This window comes from Panthera onca, chromosome B2 (genome assembly GCF_046562875.1).
Source record: "Panthera onca isolate mPanOnc1 chromosome B2, mPanOnc1 haplotype 2, whole genome shotgun sequence".
In the NCBI taxonomy this organism is placed as follows: Eukaryota; Metazoa; Chordata; class Mammalia; order Carnivora; family Felidae; genus Panthera; species Panthera onca.
The window spans coordinates 120,586,032-120,608,019 of record NC_138343.1 but is presented as its reverse complement, the minus strand read 5'-3'; the positions used below and the strand labels follow the sequence as shown (position 1 = coordinate 120,608,019).

Sequence of the window (21,988 nt, the reverse complement as noted above, 5' to 3'; positions counted from 1 at the left end):
TAACTGCCATGTTCTCTCAACGGCTAGACTATGCGTGACACACAGTTGGTCTTCAATCACGAACGATGCATAAATGAATTAATGAATGAATGCAAGTTAAAATGTCAAGAGCCTTAGACTGCTTCTTGAAAAAGTTAGAAGATACCAAATCATTTTATTTCTACCTCATGGAATTTGCCTTCATACGAAATTCTACGTGATAGGATAACTTCAGGGTCACATGGTGACCCTTAAAGATGTGAGGTAGATTTGACTAGGGTTTTCTTGGACCACAATTGTTTATTTGCTTGCTTGGGTTTTTGTCTGTTTGTTTTGTTTTTATTTTTATTTTTTTTGTTTTGTTTTTAAAATTTTAAATTTAAATGTCCTTAGCAAGCATGCCCTTATGGTCCCTGCCACTCCCTATTTTCATACCCTGGTCATTTACACAGTTTATGCTTTTCTTGTTCCTGCCAGCCTCTGAAGGCATCCAGCTTGCCAGCTTATATCCTTGTAGAAATTGGTTCAGTGATTTGCTGAAACGATTAGGTATAGTTTTGATGCATAATACTTTACAGTGTGACTTTGGGTAAATTACTAATACCTTTGGGTCTCTTCCAACCTTGAAATTCTATAAAGACATCTCTTAGTTGTGTGACAGCATATGCTCGAGGTCACCTCGACTATTTGGGGGAATTCTTAGCTGGATATCAAACAAAATGACAATTCCTCATGTGATTCTTAATCCCAAAGATTCCTAACATGCCACAGATCATTTATGTTTATAGATCAATGCATAGTTTGACCTGAGATATAATGTCTCTAAATTCTTGTCCTCGGATAAAAACTAGTTTGTTTTTTTCTATAACATAATGAAAGCTTAGATTCAGTCACATGGACATTCTTCCATTATAAATTGAATAATTGTAAGACAGTATTGCATAGATTTACTCTAAATAAAGTGGTCCATAATTATAAGATTTATGTTTCAATATACGAAGATTCTTAATCACTCAGGCCATACAAATTCATTTGAAGATAAATCTCTTTGAAATTCAGTTCCTAGCGGGGCGACGGGGTGGCTCAGTCGGTTAAGGGTCTGACTTTAGCTCAGGTCACGATCTCACAGTTCATGAGTTCAAACCCCACATAGAGCTCTGTGCTGACAGCTCAGAGCCTGAAGCCTGCTTCAGATTCTGTGTCTCCCTCTGTCTCTGGCCCTCCTCCACTCATGTTCTCTCTCTCTCTCTCTCTCTCTCTCTCTCAAGAATAAATAAACATTAAAAAAATATTCAAAAAAATTCAATTCCTAGCAACCCCAAAGTTCAATCTACTTGGCAAAAGAGACATTGAAAGTAAGCCAGAATAAAAGATTGAATTTAAAATACAAGGTTGGCAACTAATCAAGAATGGTCACCAAACTTCAAGCTCAAAATCCTCTGAATAAGAATAATAAAAAAACATTTTCCATCTCTAATGAAATTTAGTGCTTTTTAGATTGATCAAAAACACATTTGGTAGTACCATCAGGAAGAGAGATTCTATTGTAGTCTCAAACTTTTTGAGTTTCATTTAAACTTTCATTAATGAATCAAATAAACACTTTGAATGTGCCTACTAAATACCCTGGTGTGCAAGAAATACTGAAGGAAACCTCCCAAATAGTAACATTCGGATGGTAAACTCAAAAAGATATTTTAAATGGTTATTGAAAAGAGTGCACATAAATAAAGCAAATAAAGCAATTAAAAGGCACATATGTAACCAAAGAAATATGATTTTAAGTGCTTGAGATGCTTATAAACTTAAAAGAAATTATGCTTTAAAAACTTACATTGTAAAAAGGAAAACTAAAACACCCATAATCCTAACAATGAGTATAGCAGTTTTTATCTTGCCTAGTACTTTCTTGCTTTACCTGTGGATAGTACATGTATTTTTACATTTGTAATTCTACTGCTTGAGCAATCCTGTATTGGGATTTTTTTTTTTTCATATAATTACGTTCTAAACATTTTCCATATTGCCAGACAGTCTTCATAATATTTATTTTTAGTGATAGCATAATATTCCATCAAATTGCTTAAATATCCCTTTGTTATTACAATTTTAGTTTCTTCTCAGTGTATCCTTAAAATATTTAATTGTAACATTACTATAATTCAGTATTGCCATTTCATATCTTTGTTCTTTTGGTATAGGGTTGATTTTATTAATTGTTTAAATCCTCAGGGGTTTCAAAGAGCATGGAAAAGACATATTAAATCAAGATAAATTTCAAGCAGTTAGTGACCACAAGTCGTATAACCCTGTAATGCTTGTTTAAATTCCATTTTTGTAAAGGAATAGATTGTGGATTTGAGGTACCTGGGTCCCGCCTTTGCTCAATATCAGCATTGTGTCTTGGGAAAATTTGCTTCAGCTATCTGTGCCTTTGTTTTCTCATCTGTAAAATGGGATTAGTAATAGTACCTATTATGTAAAATTGTTCTGAGGATGAAATATCTGAGGACAAAATGTCAAACATTTACAACAATGCCTTTTATATTTAAAGTGCTATATAAATAGTATGCGTTTTAATATTAGAATCACTTTGGGGCACCTGGGTGGCTCAGTCGGTTAAGTTTCCGACTTCAGCTCGGGTCATGATCCCATGGTTGGTGAGTTCGATCTCCGCGTCGGGCTCTGTGCTGACAGCTCAGAGCCTGGAACCTGCTTCGGATTCTGTGTTTTCCTCTCTCTCTGCCCCTCCCCTGCTCATGCTCTTTCCCTCTCTCTCTCAAGAATAAATAAACATTAAAAAATGTTTTTAATTTAAAAAATATTAGAATAGCTTTATATATTCTCTGTGCTTTATAGGAATTCTACATGCAAGCAACAAGTGGTGAGTTTTAGAATTTTGAAAACACTATGAGGTAATTTTGTAACCAGAAGTAACTTCTTTTATAATCAAGGTTTTGCAACAGTGACATATATGTTAATTCCTTTAGCAGCAATTGAGTCGTAAGCTCACAATCTTAGTTGAGTATTTCCTCTAGTAAGAATAACTAGCAAAACAAAAATGAAAACAATAAAACAAAACAAAAATGGAAACAAAAAAGAATAACTAGCAATTCACCTTACGTATTTGTGAATCAGTCTGTCGGCATAATCATATTGGTAAGAGTAAAAGTAAAATGTCACCATCTACTGAACACTACATTGTAAAATCTTCATAACGACCTGGGAGGAAGTGCCATTACCCCAATCATCCCCAGATGGGGAGACAGACTCAGTGAGATGAAATGAGCAGCCAAAAAACACACACACCTAAAGAGTGATCGGTTAGAACTGACCCATTTGGATTATATTAACACTTGAAAGAGAAATCGGGAGACTGAATTCTCCTTTCATGAGTATCCATCCACCGGAATTTCCCACTGGGGTCCCATTAAACATCACAGGGGGTAAAATGCAATTCTTTTCTTTTGCATGTTGCAGGTACGCAGGTGGATCAAGAGCCCAATGGTCAGTGTGGACAAGCATCAGAGTCCCAGCCTGAAGTACACGGGCCCCTCGGTCATGCACATCCCACCGGGGGAGCCAGATTTTGAGTCTTCCTTGTGTCCGACGTGCCTGGGGGACCACGCTTTCCAAAGAGGTGTTCTCCCTCAGGAGAAGGAGTCGTGTTCATGGGAAACTCAATCCGGGTGTGAAGTAAGTTCAGTTTTGCTCCGGATCCATTACCCTGAAAGGATTCTAGACCTTTATTTTTCTTATATTCATGCCACAGTATGCAAAAAAAAAAAAAAAACGAATTCAAAAAAAAAAAAAACCCCAAAACATGTTTAATACACATTTCTATAAAGCTTCTGAGGCAGATATAGAATGTGACCTTTGCTAGCCCATTGTACTAAATTGTTTTAATAGCCTTTATTTATCAGGGAAGTTTTAGCTTCACAACAAAACTGAGTGGAAGGCAGAGAGATTTCTCATGTACCCCCTGCCCCCCACACCTGCACAGCCTTCCCCACTATCAACACCTTTCACCAGAGTGGTACATTTGTCACAAATGATGAACCTACGTTAACACATCCTCACCCAAAGGCCATAGTTCACATTAAGGTTTGCTGTTGGTGTTAAGTTTGGGCAACTTTATAACAACCTGTATCCATTATTAGAGTATCCTCTGTGCTCCTCGGGTTCATCCCTCCCTCCTGCCATGCCCTGGCAACCACTGATCTTTTCACTGTCTCCATAGTTTTGCCGTTTCCTGAATGGCATATAGTTGGAATCCTATAGTAGGTTGTACTGATTTTAATATTGTTCCAAGATGGATACAGCCATGTTTTGGTCAACTAGAAATCCTTTATAAGCTGTTTGCTCACACAAAGATCAACTGTTATGTAATGCAAAAAAATATGTAACAGTCATCTACAGGCTTGTTGCCTTTATCAAAATACTTATCTCAATATGATTTGACTCACAACAGAGCACTACATAACTCATATTTCCCATTTTCCTAGATGCGGTACTTATATTGTTTTTATAGATACTCCTATTTTTACTAAGACTTATTTTTCCTTGCTTACTCCAAGACTTTTCTTTTTTGTCTTTTAATTTGGTTAATCCAAGAAAGCCAGATAACTGACTTAGCTTGAAGGTTCTCAGATTTCAAAAATTTAAGATTTCATTTTTCATTTATAACTCCGTGAGGCTTATATTTATTTTGACTTTTTAGACCATTAAATCAAATGCTTATGTCATTTTTATTATCATCTTATTGACATAAATGCACAAATTAGGAAGACAGAACGTGTTGTGACAAAATACAATTCGTTGCAAATGATCTACCAATACATTACTTCAGAACAGTGCATTATTAGATGATAAATGTTAATAATTCCTCCCTTCTTTTTTTATTTCTCTGGAGGAAAAGTTTTCCAAAGATAAAGGAATCATTTTAGCTGCTAAAATAAAACGCTTGATTCCAAGTTCAACTCTAGGATATGCAATGTCTCAGAATCTGTTTCTTGCCCACTTTCTAAGGTTACTGGATGGATCGAATGAGATAACACATATAAAATATTTCCTAATCTGGAAAGTGCCATGCAAGCAGAAATCATCATTACTTATGCTTGCTGATTTACATATTAGCTAAGCCTGTGAATCTATAACACTAAATTAGACTTCCGTGACTAGGTTAGTGCTTTGCTGATCTATGAACATTTGTCATGGTGCATTTGTTGTTTTGCTAGACGCTGGCTCAACTCCAGGTTGACCATAAAAGGTAGCAAATAGATTCTAAATGCAAGTATTGGCAATTTTTTTTTTTTTTTCTGCAAAGAGCCAGATAGTAAAAGTCTTAGGCTTTTAAGACCTTTCAGTAGCTGTCATTTCTGTTCAGCTCTGCCCTGTAGGGAAAGCAGCCATAGATAATATACAAATGAATGGGCCTGACTGTGTTCAAATAAAAGTTTTTATTTACAAAAACATGTGGCTGGTCCGCCAGCCATAGTTTGCAGACTCTTAGGCTCTTAGAGTCTAAAAGAATTTGCCAACTCCTTAGAGTCTAAAGACCTATTCATAACTTAGAGGTAGAAAGAGGGCTCCAGAAATCCCACACAGAGCACAAAGGCCTAGTACTAAATGTTTACTCGAGGGCCTGGTAGATGCCCCATTTGTTAGGAGCTGGGGCTAGATTAATGAATAAATAGAATTCCATATAAGAGGAAACAATAAACAAAGAGCTGGAAGGAATTTAAAGCCACACTGTGATTCATCCTTTTACTTTATCTGGAATAATAGGTGAATCATTCTCCAGTTTACAAAGGACAACCTGGCTCTGACTTGGCTGAGTTTTTTCTAAGGTCACCACAAATCAAGAAGACACTTAATATGTTAACAATTTAACAGCAAATCTGTATTTTGGGTTCCTATAGGGATTAAACCGTGAGACAGTTCCTTGAGGAGGCACCTCGGTCCTTTTAGGAAGTGGCCTTGTGGGATAAGAAGATGGAGAGGCTCTTAGATGCACAGGCCTGGTAGTAAAGACTCCACGTGGTTTTTCTGACAACTCCTAATGTGGATAATTTTAAGCAAGTCATTAATTCATCCTTCCTTTTCAGTATCCCCTCCTATGAAAATTGAGATTATTCATGCTTGCCATCTGGTCTTTCCTGGAATTTTTTTTAGTAATTTGAGGATGAGATGGGATCTTTAAAAATCTTTCGTAAATGTAAATTTACGTATAAACAGTGTGCTGGGCTCAGGCAACCCACATTCTGATGCCGGCTCTGCCACAAAGTCAATATATGAACTTGAGCCAGTCACAAAAACTCTCAAACATAGGATGAGCCTAACCTCATTAAGCTCTTTTTAGTCTGAAATCCTACGGTTGGGGGTTTGATGCCCTGTAAATGAAAATAAACTCTGTACCTAAAAGGAAAACATAAAACATAGAAAATGAGGTGAGAATGTTTTAAATAAAATAAGAGAATGAATAGAGTACCAGTCCTTTATAAATAATGTGAACTTTTTCTTCCCGCTGACTTTAAAAATAGTACATTCTAAATGTGACCTTTAATGGCCAAAACTTGGTAAGAGTTACATTGCAGTTAGTTCGTGCCAGGCCTTGCCAATGGTCCAGTTAGCGGCCTTTAGACATACTTCTTCCATGGAAGAAACGAGGATATACATATTGCCAATATATCACCCAGAAGAAGAGCCATATTGTGATGTTACTTAGTGTTGTCTAAAATGGACTGTTTACAAATTAAACAGACCTTTCTGGAAATGAGATGGGAAGATGATAACACTGAGCTATGTAAACTGTTACTGAATAATGCATGCTAGTGAAACTTAAGTTGTAGCATTTCAGGCTGAAACCAACTTTGGGGCCATAAAGAAATGGAAACCAAAGTAGTTTTTCAACGGGTGCATGCCGACCAAATGTATTCACAGACTTTATTCTGTGCCGTCTCTGTCACAGCACCTTCAACATCCAGACCCACTGAGCTGGAAGGAAAGGTGAGCACTGTTTTAGGGTAGGAAGAGGGCAGGAAATCTGGAATTAAGGAAAGCATGGGATTGGATCAAGATGGCAGCCCGAGCACATGATGTCCTCCTTCCTGCCTGCCTTAAATGACAGGAAAACATGCACACACACACACACACACACACACACACGCACACATGCACACACACACACACGCACACACACACGTACATATGGACATATGCACACACACACACACACACACGCATGTACACATGCACACACACACGCACACACACACGTACATATGGACATATGCACATGCACACACGCACACACATGCATTTTCATTTATAGTCATGAAAACAAGGGAAGAATCTCTGAAAAACAGAAGGCAGGTAGGATTATGATGTCCATGAGGAAAACACAGTCCAAAAGGATCACATCAAAGAACCACTGCAACAGAAGGGACCACTGCAAGCGTAGGTATTCAAAAGGACCCAGTAGATTGGAAAATAAAGATGTGCCAGGCAAAGCCTAATAAAAGGAATACAGTGTTAGCAATATAAATTTCAGACAAAATACAATCAAGGGCAAAATTTTTCAAAAAAAAGCCAGAGGAATATTTCACATTGATGAAAGAAATCTGTCAAGAAGATAAAACACTCATGGGGCACCTGGGTGGCTCAGTTGGTTGAGCGTCCAACTTCAGCTCAGGTCAGGATCTCACAGTTCGTGGGTCTGAGCCCTACATCGGGCTCCGCAATGATAGCTTGGAGCCTGCTGTAGATCCTCTGTCTCCCTCTCTCTCTCTGCCCCTCCCCCACTTGCTCTCTCTCTCTCTCTCTCTCTCTCTCTCTCACAAATAAATATTTAAAAAAAGAACATAGGGGCGCCTGGGTGGCTTGGTCGGTTAAGCATCCGACTTCGGCTCAGGTCATGATCTCATGGTCTGTGAGTTCGAGCCCCTCGTCGGGCTCTGTGCTGACAGCTCAGAGCCTGGAGCCTGTTTCAGATTCTGTGTCTCCCTCCCTCTCTGCCTCTCCCCTGTTCATGCTCTGTCTCTCTCTGTCTCAAAAATAAATAAACGTTAAAAAAAGTTAAAAAAAATAAAAAAAGAACATAAAACATTCACAAACCTTTTGGCACTTAACAACATAACATGGAGGTCTTTAAAACAACCACTAATGCAAATACAAAGAAAAATTCATGAATTCATGTCATAGAAAGAAATTTTTACCATACATCTAGAAATTACCATTTCAAGAAGACTAAAAATATGTAAGGATAGATATTTAATAAAACAATTAACCAAATATGATTTATGTAGAGATTTGTAACTAATAAACAAAGAATACACGTTATTTTAAGCATACACGGAACATAAACTGACCAAGAATTAGATCATGAAGCATATCTCATCAAATTCCAAAAAGCAAAAATCACACAGGCCACACGAGCTGATTACAATTTGGTAAAATTAGAAACTAACAATAATATGAGAGCCAATTTCCATCTCTGGCCAATCCTTTCATGTAGAGTCCATAAACACCCTACTATTAACTCTGGGCTTACTTAGAAAAGAAAAAGAGAAATGGAAAACTATTGCTTTAACTTTATTTAGTTATTTTGAGAGAGAGAGAGAGAGAGAGAGAGAGAGAGAGCATGAGTGGGGGAAGGGCAGAGAGAGAGAAAAGACAGCACGGGGCCCAATGCAGGACTCCATCTCAGGAACCATGAGATCATGACCTGAGCCGAAATCAGGAGTTGGATGCTTAGCCAACTGAGCCACCCAGGCACCCCAAGAAATTGAAAACTATTTTAAGTGCTTATTTCCACCACCAGGAAAATGCAAAATGAAACAATGAAATTCTGTTTGCTTTTAATCCGTCAGATTATCAAAGGGTTGAAAAGATTAACAATGTCATATTGGGACAAATATGGGCCAAAATGTTGCTGGTAGAATAGTTTTATGGCCATGTTCCTCTATTTAAAAATTTTAAAATCTCAGACTTTTTAATTTAGCTAATCTATGTGTCCACATCTACCCTAGATATATACTTGCTTTTGTAATACTAGGGACAGGTAAAATGACATCCTTTGTGATATTGGAGATGGTAAAAAAAAAGGGGCGGGATCATCTGTGGGTAACAAAATTATAAACTCATAGGGAGTTATTGATTAAGGCACATCAACATTGTGGAACAGTACAAAGCCGTTAAAAATGATGTCCCTAGGTGCTGACATATCCCAAGTTAGAAAGCAAGTTGAAAGTGAATTCTGTATATAGAATTGTCACATTTATTTTTTAAACTTCATAGTTTTCTCTCAATGTGTGCATGTGTGTGTTTGTATCTCTGAAGGTTTGTGTGCACGCGTGTTTATGTGTCTATGTGTATAAATGCAAGCAAAAAAGATCTGGAAGTATGTTCACCAAACCGAAATGGTGATTACTACCTTCCAGGGATTAAAATTGAGAGATGATGAGGTGGACAAAAAATAAAGGAGTCAAGTACGACTTCAGCCCTGTCTATACTGGTTGCATTTTTCAAGACCTTATTAATATATTACCTTTGGGTTTGGGGAAAACACCATGCCCACCAAGGAGCCTCACCTATAGAAAGTAAATCGTTACAACTCAGTCCTGTTGGTTGGAAGTCATGTACCATGTCAAAGATGGTTTCGTAACATAAGACCATTCCGTCACGATGAAGAAAGGCTCCCGAAGGAAAATGGAAAACGCATGATATTTAGGCTTCCACAGAACCTGGCTCACGCTTCTGTTTGTCAGCTATGTTGCCCTGTTTGTATACGTGTCCACTTATTCTGGAAGCTCCCCGCAGTCGTTAGCTCTAACGTGCGTTCGTCTTCCTATCTCCTCCAGGCCTTGTGTGCGTGCTGTAAAGCTACCGTGTTCTTCTTTTTTCCTCTTTGCCTTCATTAGCTGAAATTAAAATTTTGGCCGTGAAAGTTTTTCAAACATGAGAAAGAGAGACTAAGGCAGAAAACTCTGCAGCCCCTGCTGGCTGTAAATCACGTGCATTCCAGAAGCACTGCCGAGCCAGGGCTCAGGGCCGATTCTCATTAAGCCTGCCCTCTCATATGGGATAGATTTGGCCGAGTGAGGATTTCCTCCGCCTCCTCTGTCTTTCAACTGAAGGCAGCTCGAAAGGTGCTTAGTCAGCACCCAACAGCTAAAGCCGGGGCGCCGGGCGCTGTTTTTAAGGCCTAGAGAAGTCAGTCCTCCGGCAGGAGCCGTCCAACTTGGAGACGTTATTAACACCTTCCTACCAACACGAGAATTGACATGCAGTCTTTGCCTTTGCCGTGATTCGATACAAGGTCACTGCCTCTTCTTCCTCCTCAGTGAATCAGCAAAGACCATAATAGAAGGCACATTTAATTAAGCAGACTTTACACAGCTCCGGGTGGGAGTCTGCCCCAAGAGGCTTGTTCAGTATTTCGGATGCCTTACCTCCGTCTGTTAGGCTCCCGCAGCCGCTGCCGTTACCATTATATTTCTTCTCAAAATTGTTGAGCCGCTTCTTTGAAGCCCAGGAAGCTCGGGATAAAGCGGTCAGCTGGGCAATAGTTTCCATGCCGGCTTACTTTCCTATCGTCTTGAGTTTTTCTGATCCTTCTTAAGAGGAGGCTATAAAAATATATATATATACTTAAATCATCCAGATGGCTTTAAAGATTTCTGGTTTCTTTCAATTTACATAGTAAACCTGTTTTTTTTATGAAGGCTTATAGGGAATAAAATAATCGTGGTTCAGATTGCCCTCTTCCCCCAGTTTTCTGCTCTTGGCATGATGTATTACGGTCTCTGAAGGACATATGGTGCTTTCTAAGCTTATCACCCATAATGGTCCTTGTTCTGCACCAAATTTTAAGCCATGTAATCCTTGAGAAGGCACTTATCACATAAAACAAAAGATGAGATGGGTACGGGAGGGACAAGAAAAAGCCTTCTCCCCTCCCCCTTTTATTTTGCTCTGTATCCTTAGAATGTAGTGGAGTAGATGACATTCTACCCAGAAATCCTGGGTTCTACACCCAGCTCTGCCTCTGGCAGGTCACATGACCTTGGGCGTGTTTGCATGTTACTTGATCACACTCACCTGCCAACCCTGGAGAAGAAATCAGTGCTGCTCACTTCACAGGGCTGAATGAGAAGATGGGGAGCAAATGAGAAAACAGGTGTAGAACTCTTGAACCACAGGCGCGCCTGGGTGGCTCAGTTGGTGGTGTTTCCTACTTTTTTTTTTTTTTCAACGTTTTTTATTTATTTTTGGGACAGAGAGAGACAGAGCATGAACGGGGGAGGGGCAGAGAGAGAGGGAGACACAGAATCGGAAACAGGCTCCAGGCTCCGAGCCATCAGCCCAGAGCCTGACACGGGGCTCGAACTCACCGACCGCGAGATCCTGACCTGGCTGAAGTCGGACGCTTAACCGACTGCGCCACCCAGGCGCCCCTCCTACTCTTGATTTCAGCTCAGTTCGTGGTCCCAGCGTCGGGGGATCAAGCCCTGCGTCCAGCTCCTTGATGAGCATGGAGCCTGCGTATGATTCTCTCTCCTTCCCTCTCCCCGTCTCTCTATCTCGTGCACACTCTCTCTCTCTCTCCTTCTGCTTCTCTCCCCCACTTGCATTCTCTCTCTAAAAAAAAAAAAAAAAACACACACACAGCAAAACGTAAACAGCATTTGAAATTTTATTAGTCGGCAAACATTCCCAAGTGTAATAAAAGCCAAAAAGACCTTAAAACAAGTAAATCAGTCCTAAGCAAAAGATTCATCACATTTCCAAGCTTTCCTCCTCTCCTTAAAATTAGTAATAATAACAATAATAAAAGAATACTACGTGGAAAATAATATGTCTTGGGAAACATTAAAAATGACTCGATAAAGGGCAGCCTGGGTGCCTCAGTCGGTTAAGCACGGACTTCAGCTCAGGTCATGATTTCACAGTTTGTGGGTTTGAGCCCCACATTGGTCTCTGTGCTGACAGCACAGAGTTTGGAGCTGTCTTCAGATTCTGTGTCTCCCTCTCTGCCCCTCCCTGCCTCCTCAGAAATAAACATTATTTTTTTTTTAAATGATTCAGTAAGTTGCCCTCCTAGGATAGTGAAAATCCCTATAACTACTCTTACCATTATATATCTGAAATTATTCTAACACTGAGGCAGAATTATAAAAAAGATAGTTTCACCCCCCCTCAAAAAAAAAAAAACAAAAAACCTTGGAATTCTTTTCACTAGAAAGGCAGCACTTTATTTTATTTATTTGTATTTATTTTTTAATATATGAAATTTATTGTCAAATTGGTTTCCATACAACACCCAGTGCTCATCCCAAAAGGTGCCCTCCTCAATACCCATCCCCCACCCTCTCCTCCCTCCCACCCCCCATCAACCCTCAGTTTGTTCTCAGTTTTTAAGAGTCTCTTATGCTTTGGCTCTCTCCCACTCTAACCTCTTTTTTTTTTTTTTTTCCCCTTCCCCTCCCCCATGGGTTTCTGTTAAGTTTCTCAGGATCCACATAAGAGTGAAACCATATGGTATCTGTCTTTCTCTCTATGGCTTATTTCACTTAGCATCACACTCTCCAGTTCCATCCACGTTGCTACAAAGGGCATATTTCATTCTTTCTCATTCCCACGTAGTACTCCATTGTGTATATAAACCACAATTTCTTTAGCCATTCATCAGTTGATGGACATTTAGGCTCTTTCCATAATTTGGCTATTGTTGAGAGTGCTGCTATAAACATTGGGGTACAAGTGCCCCTGTGCATCAGTACTCCTGTATCCCTTGGGTAAATTCCTAGCAGTGCTATTGCTGGGTCATAGGGTAGGTCTATTTTTAATTTTTTGAGGAACCTCCACACTGTTTACCAGAGTGGCTGCACCAGTTTGCATTCCCACCAACAGTGCAAGAGGGTTCCCATTTCTCCACATCCTCTCCAGCATCTATAGTCTCCTGATTTGTTCATTTTGGCCACTCTGACTGGCATGAGGTGATATCTGAGTGTGGTTTTGATTTGTATTTCCCTGATGAGGAGTGACGTTGAGCATCTTTTCATGTGCCTGTTGGTCATCTGGATGTTTTCTTTAGAGGAGTGTCTATTCATGTTTTCTGCCCATTTCTTCACTGGATTATTTGTTTTTTGGGTGTGGAGCTTGATGACTTCTTTATATTTTGGATACTAGCCCTTTGTCCGATATGTCATTTGCAAATATCTTTTCCCATTCTGTTGGTTTCCTTTAGTTTTGTTGATTGTTTCCTTTGCTGTGCAGAAGCTTTTTATCTTGATGAGGTCCCAATAGTTCATTTTTGCTTTTAATTCCCTTGCCTTTGGAGATGTGTCAAGTAAGAAATTGCTGCAGCTGAGGTCAGAGAGGTCTTTTCCTGCTTTCTCCTCTAGGGTTTTGATGGTTTCCTGTCTCACATTCAGGTCCTTTATCCATTTTGAGTTTATTTTTGTGAATGGTGTAAGAAAGTGGTCTAGTTTCATTCTTCTGCATTTGGCTGTCCAATTCTCCCAGTACCATTTGTAAAGAGACTGTCCTTTTTCCATTGGATATTCTTTTCTGCTTTGTCAAAGATTAGTTGGCCATACTTTTGTGGGTCTAGTTCTGCAGTTTCTATTCTATTCCATTGGTCTATGTGTCTGTTTTTGTGCCAATACCATGCTGTCTTGATGATTACAGCTTTGTAGTAGAGGCTAAAGTCTGGGATTGTGATGCCTCCTGCTTTGGTCTTCTGCTTCAAAATTAGTTTGGCTATTTGGGGCCTTTTGTGGTTCCATATGAATTTTAGGATTGCTTGTTCTAGCTTCGAGAAGAATGCTGGTGCAATTTTGATTGGGATTGCATTGAATGTGTAGATAGCTTTGGGTAGTATTGACATTTTAACAATATTTATTCTTCCAGGCAGCACTTTAAAAAGTGTTTATTTCAGTTGGAGGTATATAAAATAGAGGAAACTACTGGCTTTTCTTTGAAGTTTTCAATATTTTTTGCCTTTTGTTCTACAGTAGTCTGAAATGTCCTAAGTAACTTCGAATTCAAGCAATTCTCTTTGGCTAAGAGCCAGAGGAAAGATTGCCTTGTTATCCTCTAGCTTCTACTAAGAGCTATCATTTGGCCAAAATTTCCATTTTTAGATTTCATGTCTTTTAATATCAGTCCACCTCTTTTCTAACTTTCCTCCATGATTGTCACAATTTATATAAGAATTATAATAGCAGCATTATTGAGATGTTTAAAAATCATTCCATTTTTCTTTACATACCAACAATTTTTTTTTTAACGTTTATTTATTTTTGAGACAGAGACAGAGCATGAACGGGGGAGGGTCAGAGAGAGAGGGAGACACAGAATCGGAAGCAGGCTCCAGGCTCTGAGCCATTAGCCCAGAGCCCGACACGGGGCTCGAACTCACAGACTGTGAGATTGTGACCTGAGCCCAAGTCGGACGCTCAACTGACTGAGCCACCCAGGCGCCCCCCAACAATTTTTTTGATGTGTTCTCTTTCCATTTGTCCCCATCTGTATGTATCTTGCACATGATTGTTATACTGTATATACGATAGTTGAAGCTGCCTTTTTCTCACTTAACATTCATTGAGAACATGTATATGTTGAAACATAAATTTAATAACTATCATTATGATTAACATCCCATCAAACTGATATCATTCTATATAACCATATACCTACTGTTAGTACTCTCATTTTATTAACTTTCTTTCTCTTTTTGATAAGGCTGCAAGTGATTTTTTTCCCCTCAATTTGAATAACCTTGGGATAAATTGAACCTAGGATAAATCCCCAGTGATAGAGTTTGAAGATAATTATGGTTCTTGTCAAAATACTTCTGAGACCGATTTAGAAAGAGTAGCGTCAATCCAGCATTATATGAACAAACCTATCCCACTACTACATCATCCCTTGAAGGTAGTGGCATGTTTTAATTTTTGTTAATTTAATTAAATGAGACTTCAGCGATGTGACATGCTTTTCTTTGATTACCAAAAAATTAAGGAATTTCTCCATTTTAAAATTTATGGCTAGTAATTCAACACGGGAATTATTTCATTCAACCCTTGCCTCTTTATCTGTTGCAATTTTGTGTTAATTTTCATCAACTTAAATGAATTATTTCTACGTAGATACAAAGTCTCTTTTAATCCTACCTGTGGCAGATTTTTTCCCCGTCTGAGCCTCGAGTATTATCTTCTCCAAAAGTTCTACTTTTGTACTATGCGAGCTTGATGTCTACATTAGCTTGAAGCTAAAATATTCACACTCTTCCTTCAGAAGAGGTACTGAGCAAGGCCCTGTTGCTGCCAGAAGGGTTGCATGTGAGACAATGCCAGGTCCTAGCCAAGGATGGCTTTCTGTCTGTTCTATGTGCACATTTTGTAGCTGGCCAGACAGCTTGATAACCAGGGAGCTGGCTCCTCCTTTTCCAACAGTACTTACGTGTTTGCAGCCCATGTTTCCAGGGTTCTTGGAACCAGGAGGCCACCTCCATCCAATTGAGGGCTCCTTTTCTCTCCCAGAGGCAAGGACCGAGGCTCTAGAGGGGAATTCTGCCAGGATCCAGGGCACAGAAGGAGGCAGCATGGACTCCAGGTCTCCCACTCTCCCCTCTAGGCACTGATCGAAGGACTGTTTATCCACAACTTGGCCCACGCCTCTGCTGTGTTTAAAGATATGATTCAAGTCACAGAAATTAAATTTGAGAGATGAAACTTTGGGGTAAAATAAGTTGATGCCTGAACCCATGGCAGTCTTTGTTTGTATTACCCGAACTCTCCCATGAGTGACATCCTACTAGTATGCCTCTTTCCCCAGTGAGAAGTCTGGAAACGGATTAGGGAATCCAACCAGGCTGCATAGGACATAAAATACTCCAGGAAAGTTCCTCTCTCTAGACAGTGCTTACACTTACCCTTGGGTTGGAGCATATTTTGTTGGCTCTTGTATGTAACCAAATCTTTCCTGCTTCTAATTAAACTTATTCCTTTTAGTATAGTCCTTCCCAGAAACCATATGGCTATTTTCCACTAAAATAATATCCTTTCGTAGTAGTAGTTTGGAGACTTTGAAAATGTTAAAAGAAGACTTTTTATAAACTCCTAAAAACTTACAGGCAAGAGCAAAATTTAGGGAAATAAAGCAAAGTTTAATTGTATGCCATTTGATTTTTTGCCATTCCTTCTCTTTTTCCTCAAAGTCTGTGCTACATTTTCCTTGGATGACTTACTGAAATGATAGAATTTAATCTATTAGGTAGCATCCCTATAGTGTAAACAATGCCATCAAGAACAAATTAAACAAGAAATGAAGAATTTGGGGAAAGAGTTTATGATAATTTCTTAAAGCAGTGTAACAATTCTAAAATTTACCTTTGGGAGCCTGAAGACTCATCTTATAAACAAAGAAAAAGGAAGTAAAAATGATCAGTATCACCTTGATATTTCCTATTCACAAAAGGTAAATTTCTCCTCGTCCGTTCTGCTTACAGAGAGCCTCGGATGAATACTTAAATGTGCCAAGACACGCATTTGTCCACGGTGTTTGGGATAAATAAGTCATTTTATTTTCACTTGTCACTGATTTTAGAACCCCTTGTCTTTGTGAGCTAGTAAATAAGTCAATCTATTTCTAGACAAGACTCTAGCAAAGCTCAATTTGGGTGACATCATCTCTTGAGAGAATCATGACAACCAGCCAAGTACACAGATATGATGTAAGTGACTCAGCTCTATTCCACAAGAAGATTAAACTTTTCTTATCGACCTTGAGTAGCAGACATTGGCCTAAGAACATATTAAAACTCCCTTTGAAGTCAAGCCAAACTCCACAGCTTGCTATCTATAATTTTAATTTACTTTTCCAGTGTCCATCAGCCTTGATAACCATAAATACGTAATTTTGTTCTCAAATCACTCCCCTCTTAGGCTGGTAGGTTGTTTTCCCTTTGACGTGATTATAAAATGACCATTTCAGGAGATTCACCTACAGTTCTCTTTGAGAGAAAATGCAACCCTGGCTGGGCTGGATGAGTAGCAGATGGGTGGCTTCCTAGTTAAGTCATAGGGAGCAGGGGTCATAAGTCTTTGTAGATCAGAAAATGCTAAATGCGTTAATTTGGTGGGACCAAAGAAAAGGAAAGTTAATGACCCTTGAGTTCTCTTTTTGGCTTACAATTGCATGTATCAGCAGCACTGAGTTATTTTCTGAAAACCATCAGTCTGACACCAGCATGATGGCAGACCTTTCGGGTAGCAACCACCTATGCAAAATGGTGATGGGGACACCAGAATGCCAAATCCCCTCCTACAACATAGCCTTGTTCTCTCAACTAGCGTTTGTCGAGAGTTTCTGTTATAGACCAGGCAGTTAGTATCCTGTGCAGTGTTTTCAGGAGAGGGGGGAAATACTGACAAGTAACCAGGCAGTTATACTCATTGGGATACATGACACCAGAGGGGAATGTATAGATTGCTCATAAGAGGGTCCCGTAGCTGACTACGTGGGGATCGATGAAGGCTTCCCAGCAGAACACTACTCTCAACTAAGAGGTGAAGAATGAGTAAATTAGTGAGGTAGGGAAGGATGGGGATAGGAAGCCAGGCAGATGGGACCAATAACCAAAAACCTGGAGGACTTAAGTAACACAGTAAAATTGAAACAAGGAAAATAAAACTGAACTGGAAAACAAGAGTCCAGGTCATTAAGGCTTTTCGAAAGGCGTTTAAAATAATTTCTGTACTATCCTTGGGAAACAAAGATCCATTTAAATGTTTCAATCACAACAAAGTGTTATCATAGGCATAAAGAATGGACAGGAGAGAGTCAAATTCCAGAAATTCTTTTGGAGATTCAGGGCCTAGGATTAAGGTTTATGGCTCTAACCCTGTTAAGGACAAATGTGCTTGAGATTTAATACAATCAGCTGGGTTCTTGTTTTACAAAGAGAAACAAGGATTTCAGATTTGGGAAAGGGTGATATTAACCAAAGAGCTCTCGTTACTGATATGGGGGCAAAATGACTTAAAAAGGGGGTGTGAACTCAAGAGCAACCTTTGTGGTTCGCTAGTTGGTCATTATTTAGTGACAAAAGAGAAAAGGTAGAATTAGTGTGTCGAACGAGAAACTTCCACAAGGATGGTAGTTGTGGTGGAGCGGGGAATACAGAGAGAGAAGAAATAACCTGGGTGTGATACGAACAATCCCAGGCTATCTACTCCATTTGGTGTTGGATGTGAGAAATCCAAAATCGTCTTGGAGAGGCAGAGCCTACTACGATCAGCTTCCGGGAGTTCTCTCTGTTAGGGTGGCTTGTACAGGAGTAAGCAAACAGCTGTAAAAGGTGGAGGAGAACAGGTGTCTCTAAGGTGCTCCTGCTTCGGTGTCATCAGTCTCCGGGGAGATGACATTATTGGCCGCCCCTGTATCAATGTTGAGTGTGGTCTGAGCTACAATCTCCTGGCATCAAAGACTGGATTTGTGCTGATCTATTTATATTCTCTCACCTAATCTGGCCTAGACTAATAGAACAAATTTTCAATAGACTTGGAGGGTTAACCTAGCTGAGCTCCCGTGGGCTGGAACGAGGGGCCTTGGCCTTTAGCACAATGCTGCAATCAGCGACACTCATCAGACCCATAGCTTTCCATACACATGAGGGAAAAAAATAACAGAATTTGAAGAAATGTTTTTTTTTTAAGTGAGCTTTAGTCCCTGAAGGATGCAAAAGTTCCAATTTTCTTTGTAAGTGAAATAATAACAGCTGTAAGAACTCGACTGTTTATCAAAGATGGAGGCAGAAGTCATAAGGCTTTATTGCATGGATTAAGTCTAAAAGCTGTATGTACTTTCATGAAGCCTCCTAATGGATTGGTAATGGTTATTATGGATGATAATATTTATTTAGACAAGTTAGAAATACCAAGTTCAAAAGACATTTAAAGCAAAAATGGCATAGACTATTTCACAAATGCACAGACTGAAATTATCCATAATTTCAGTGAATGGCATAAATTGTATGACACAGAGTTGGCTCTGGCTTTCGTTTTCATGGTAAGGACAGCTTGTAAATCAGTGACATTGACTCATGGGTCTCAGGCACGGTGTGCATCAATCAAGCACCTGCCTTCCCAATCTGTCAAGTTACATTCGTAACTGAACACAAATAACAATATTAAACCGCAGTCATCCAAATTAATCTTTCAGTAGGGAAAGGAGGTGCATGTTTAAGCTAATAAGGTTCATTTCCTCCTTGTGGTGTATCTCCTGCACTGAATTCATAAAAATGGTGCTGTTTCTTTCTGCTGAATATCTCAGAGGTCAACGCTATTTTGGGTTCTGTGTTTGTGGCTTTGTGTGGGCCCTATATAGGTAAATTTTACAAAAGGCCACAGCAGATGTGACTTTGAGCTGAGGCCATGTGACAAGCAACAGCATGCTGCGTAACCTCACTTTGGGGAAATCCAAGCTTCGGAGTGGCCACACAGGATGTTTCATCAAAAGAGGGATTTTCCCCTCTGCTCTGGGATGCACTGCTTCCTTCCCCTTCCTCAACTCTGCAGTGCACAAACATTCTCAAAGTGGCTAACAATTTGTCCTGTCATGGGTGACCGTGCTGGGGGATGGGATGGTGGAGATAGAGAATGGGGCGGGGGGGGGGGGGGTGCGGTTAGTTCGAGCTCCGGGGTTTAAAAGGAACAGTAAGAACAAAGCTTTGAAATGTGCTGGTCAGCCCATCACATCTCTGGGCTTGCTACTTGATATTACCCAACACTAAAAAAAAAAAAAAAAAAAAAAAAAAAAAAAATCACTGGCTCACAAATGCATCAAACATCATTTTGGAGTTCTCAGTTCAAAGCCCTGTTCCAACACCATCAGTGTCTTTGAGTTCCCGTCTGTAAATGGATACTGATACAAATACTCAACAGGGTTGCTGTGAGGTTTAAATGAGAGAATGTATGGACATTTGCTGCTTCCCTCCTCCCCCAAACAGGTCTACACCATGAAATTATATGGTTCTGAAACACATGTAATGTGCCCATCTACTCCTTCCCTTTACCTTATAATCTGTATCCATTGGATACCATACTCACTAATCATAGCCTATGTCCTATGTATTTTTGTTCAGCAAAAAGGCGGTTAAAAGAGGAAGAAGAGATCACAAAGCAAGTACATTACTGAATGAACTTGTGTCAGTGTAACTCGTATAGACAAATGAGCTTTTCATTAGTCAAGGTATTTTGTCCACTTATTTCCGGTCTCCGTTGTTAACGTCGGTCTCTGAATCTCTTGAGCTAACCTCGTGCGGAAAATGGAAGAAAGATCTTCAAGTGTGCCCTTCTCTAGGGCAAAACTTTTGGGATTCTGTGTCTCACCTGTAAAGACAAAAATGGAATAGAGTATGAAAAACAGAAATGAAAGTTATCTATATATTGATGGACATCATCTTGAGCTTTCTGAGAATATCCCAGACAGTACAATTCCTTCATGCAAGGTTAATGAATAGTATAGATTAGAAAATTACTAGCGATTGAATTTCTTCAAGGACTGTACTTTAAAACTGTAAATTACCATGAAAATAGCAAGGCTATAACTTGGTAGGTAATGAATTGCCCCAGTTATAGTTTTTATAATTTACTGTTAATATGCCTCCATTCAGGCAATTTCGAAGTGAAACTTAATCCTTAGTATATTACAGAGGGCGTATATTCTTTACTATTCTCATAGGAATTCATTAGAATTGATTCTATGTTTCCTGCATCAGAAGGCAGAAGCTAAATCGGGAAATGTATTGGTGACAATGCTTTTAAGTGTTTTTTATTTGGAAGACATGAGGCTCTTGCTGAGGTTTTTCATCACGAGTTGAAATATCTATTCAGACTGCCACTGCATTCCAGTTCACAGTTGAGGACAGATTACTGTTGTGAATATATAAAAACCTGCAAATGTTTGAAGTCTTATAAAGCGGGGTTGGATAAATTTCAGATGGTCCAAACAGCTCCACTGTCGGCCCAGACCACCTGTTTTCCTCACGCACGTTCCTTATTTCAAAATCTCATTTCGGCACCAACAGTCCATGCCGCCACGTTCCCCAAAGGGTCCTCCTGCTCAAACTCTGGGGTTCCTGACTACCAGCGCTGTGCCATCACTTCCTCTCACTCAGGACCTCCTCTGCTCTGTCCTTTTTCTCACGCAGCAACACCATGACCCCCCTGGCTTCTCCTTTCCACAGCCTCCTCTCGGACATCCGTCGGCAAACTCCATTAAATCACTAAAGTTTTCCTCAAAATCTCTCTCTGCCTTCTTGTCTTATTCTGTCAGATCGGAATACGTACCACATATTAAGCAGAGTTTGTTGGCCAAGTGCATTTCGAAAAGGCCAGGTTAGACGTCTCAGAGACTTCATTTGGGCAATGTGCTCTGTGAACCACCCCCCCGCCCCCCGAGGGAAGAGCCTGACCTTCCCCACATACATTGGATCCAACACCTTTTTTAAAGAAACATCTTCCGGAAAATGCTGCCTTACTTGAACTTTGGCTTTGTACTAACGGTGACACATCTTCTCTGATGCCCTCAAGCATTAATGGCTCCTCCAGCCTCCTCTGTCTGGAGGCCAAGAGCTTGGCGGGCCCGCTCTAACTTACCCTTCAAGAACTTCACCGGCTCTCCTCAGCCAGGCCCTTCGTTGCCATCATCTACTGACCTCCAAGACGCTTCTGGCTCGTCTATAACCACTTTGGTGCCTGATGTAAGAATTTTCCTCTCTACTCCTTCACGAACATTCCCTCTGGGCAAATCCAACATTCACACTCACGATTCAGCTCGCGCTAACAACAATGATGGCACCAGTGATAACCAGCATGTCATTTGTGAATATCTACCGAACACTGAGCACCTTACCACTCCACATGCATTATTTCACCTCCACAACCATCTCCTCTCTCGCAGACTCTGCCATGCCCTTTTCCTACGTGATGCCCTCCAG

The 21,988-nt window shown here is 39.9% G+C and overlaps 1 protein-coding gene across 1 annotated transcript in view; it reads left to right on the top strand.

Moving 5' to 3' along the window:
• SGK1 (serum/glucocorticoid regulated kinase 1) overlaps nucleotides 1-21,988 on the top strand; it is a 113,005-nt gene that overhangs the window by 39,310 nt on the left and 51,707 nt on the right. The window contains exon 2 of the mRNA XM_060616718.3: nucleotides 3,460-3,675. Within this exon, the coding sequence (XP_060472701.3) occupies nucleotides 3,460-3,675 (216 nt within the window). The remainder of the gene's footprint in view (nucleotides 1-3,459; nucleotides 3,676-21,988) is intronic.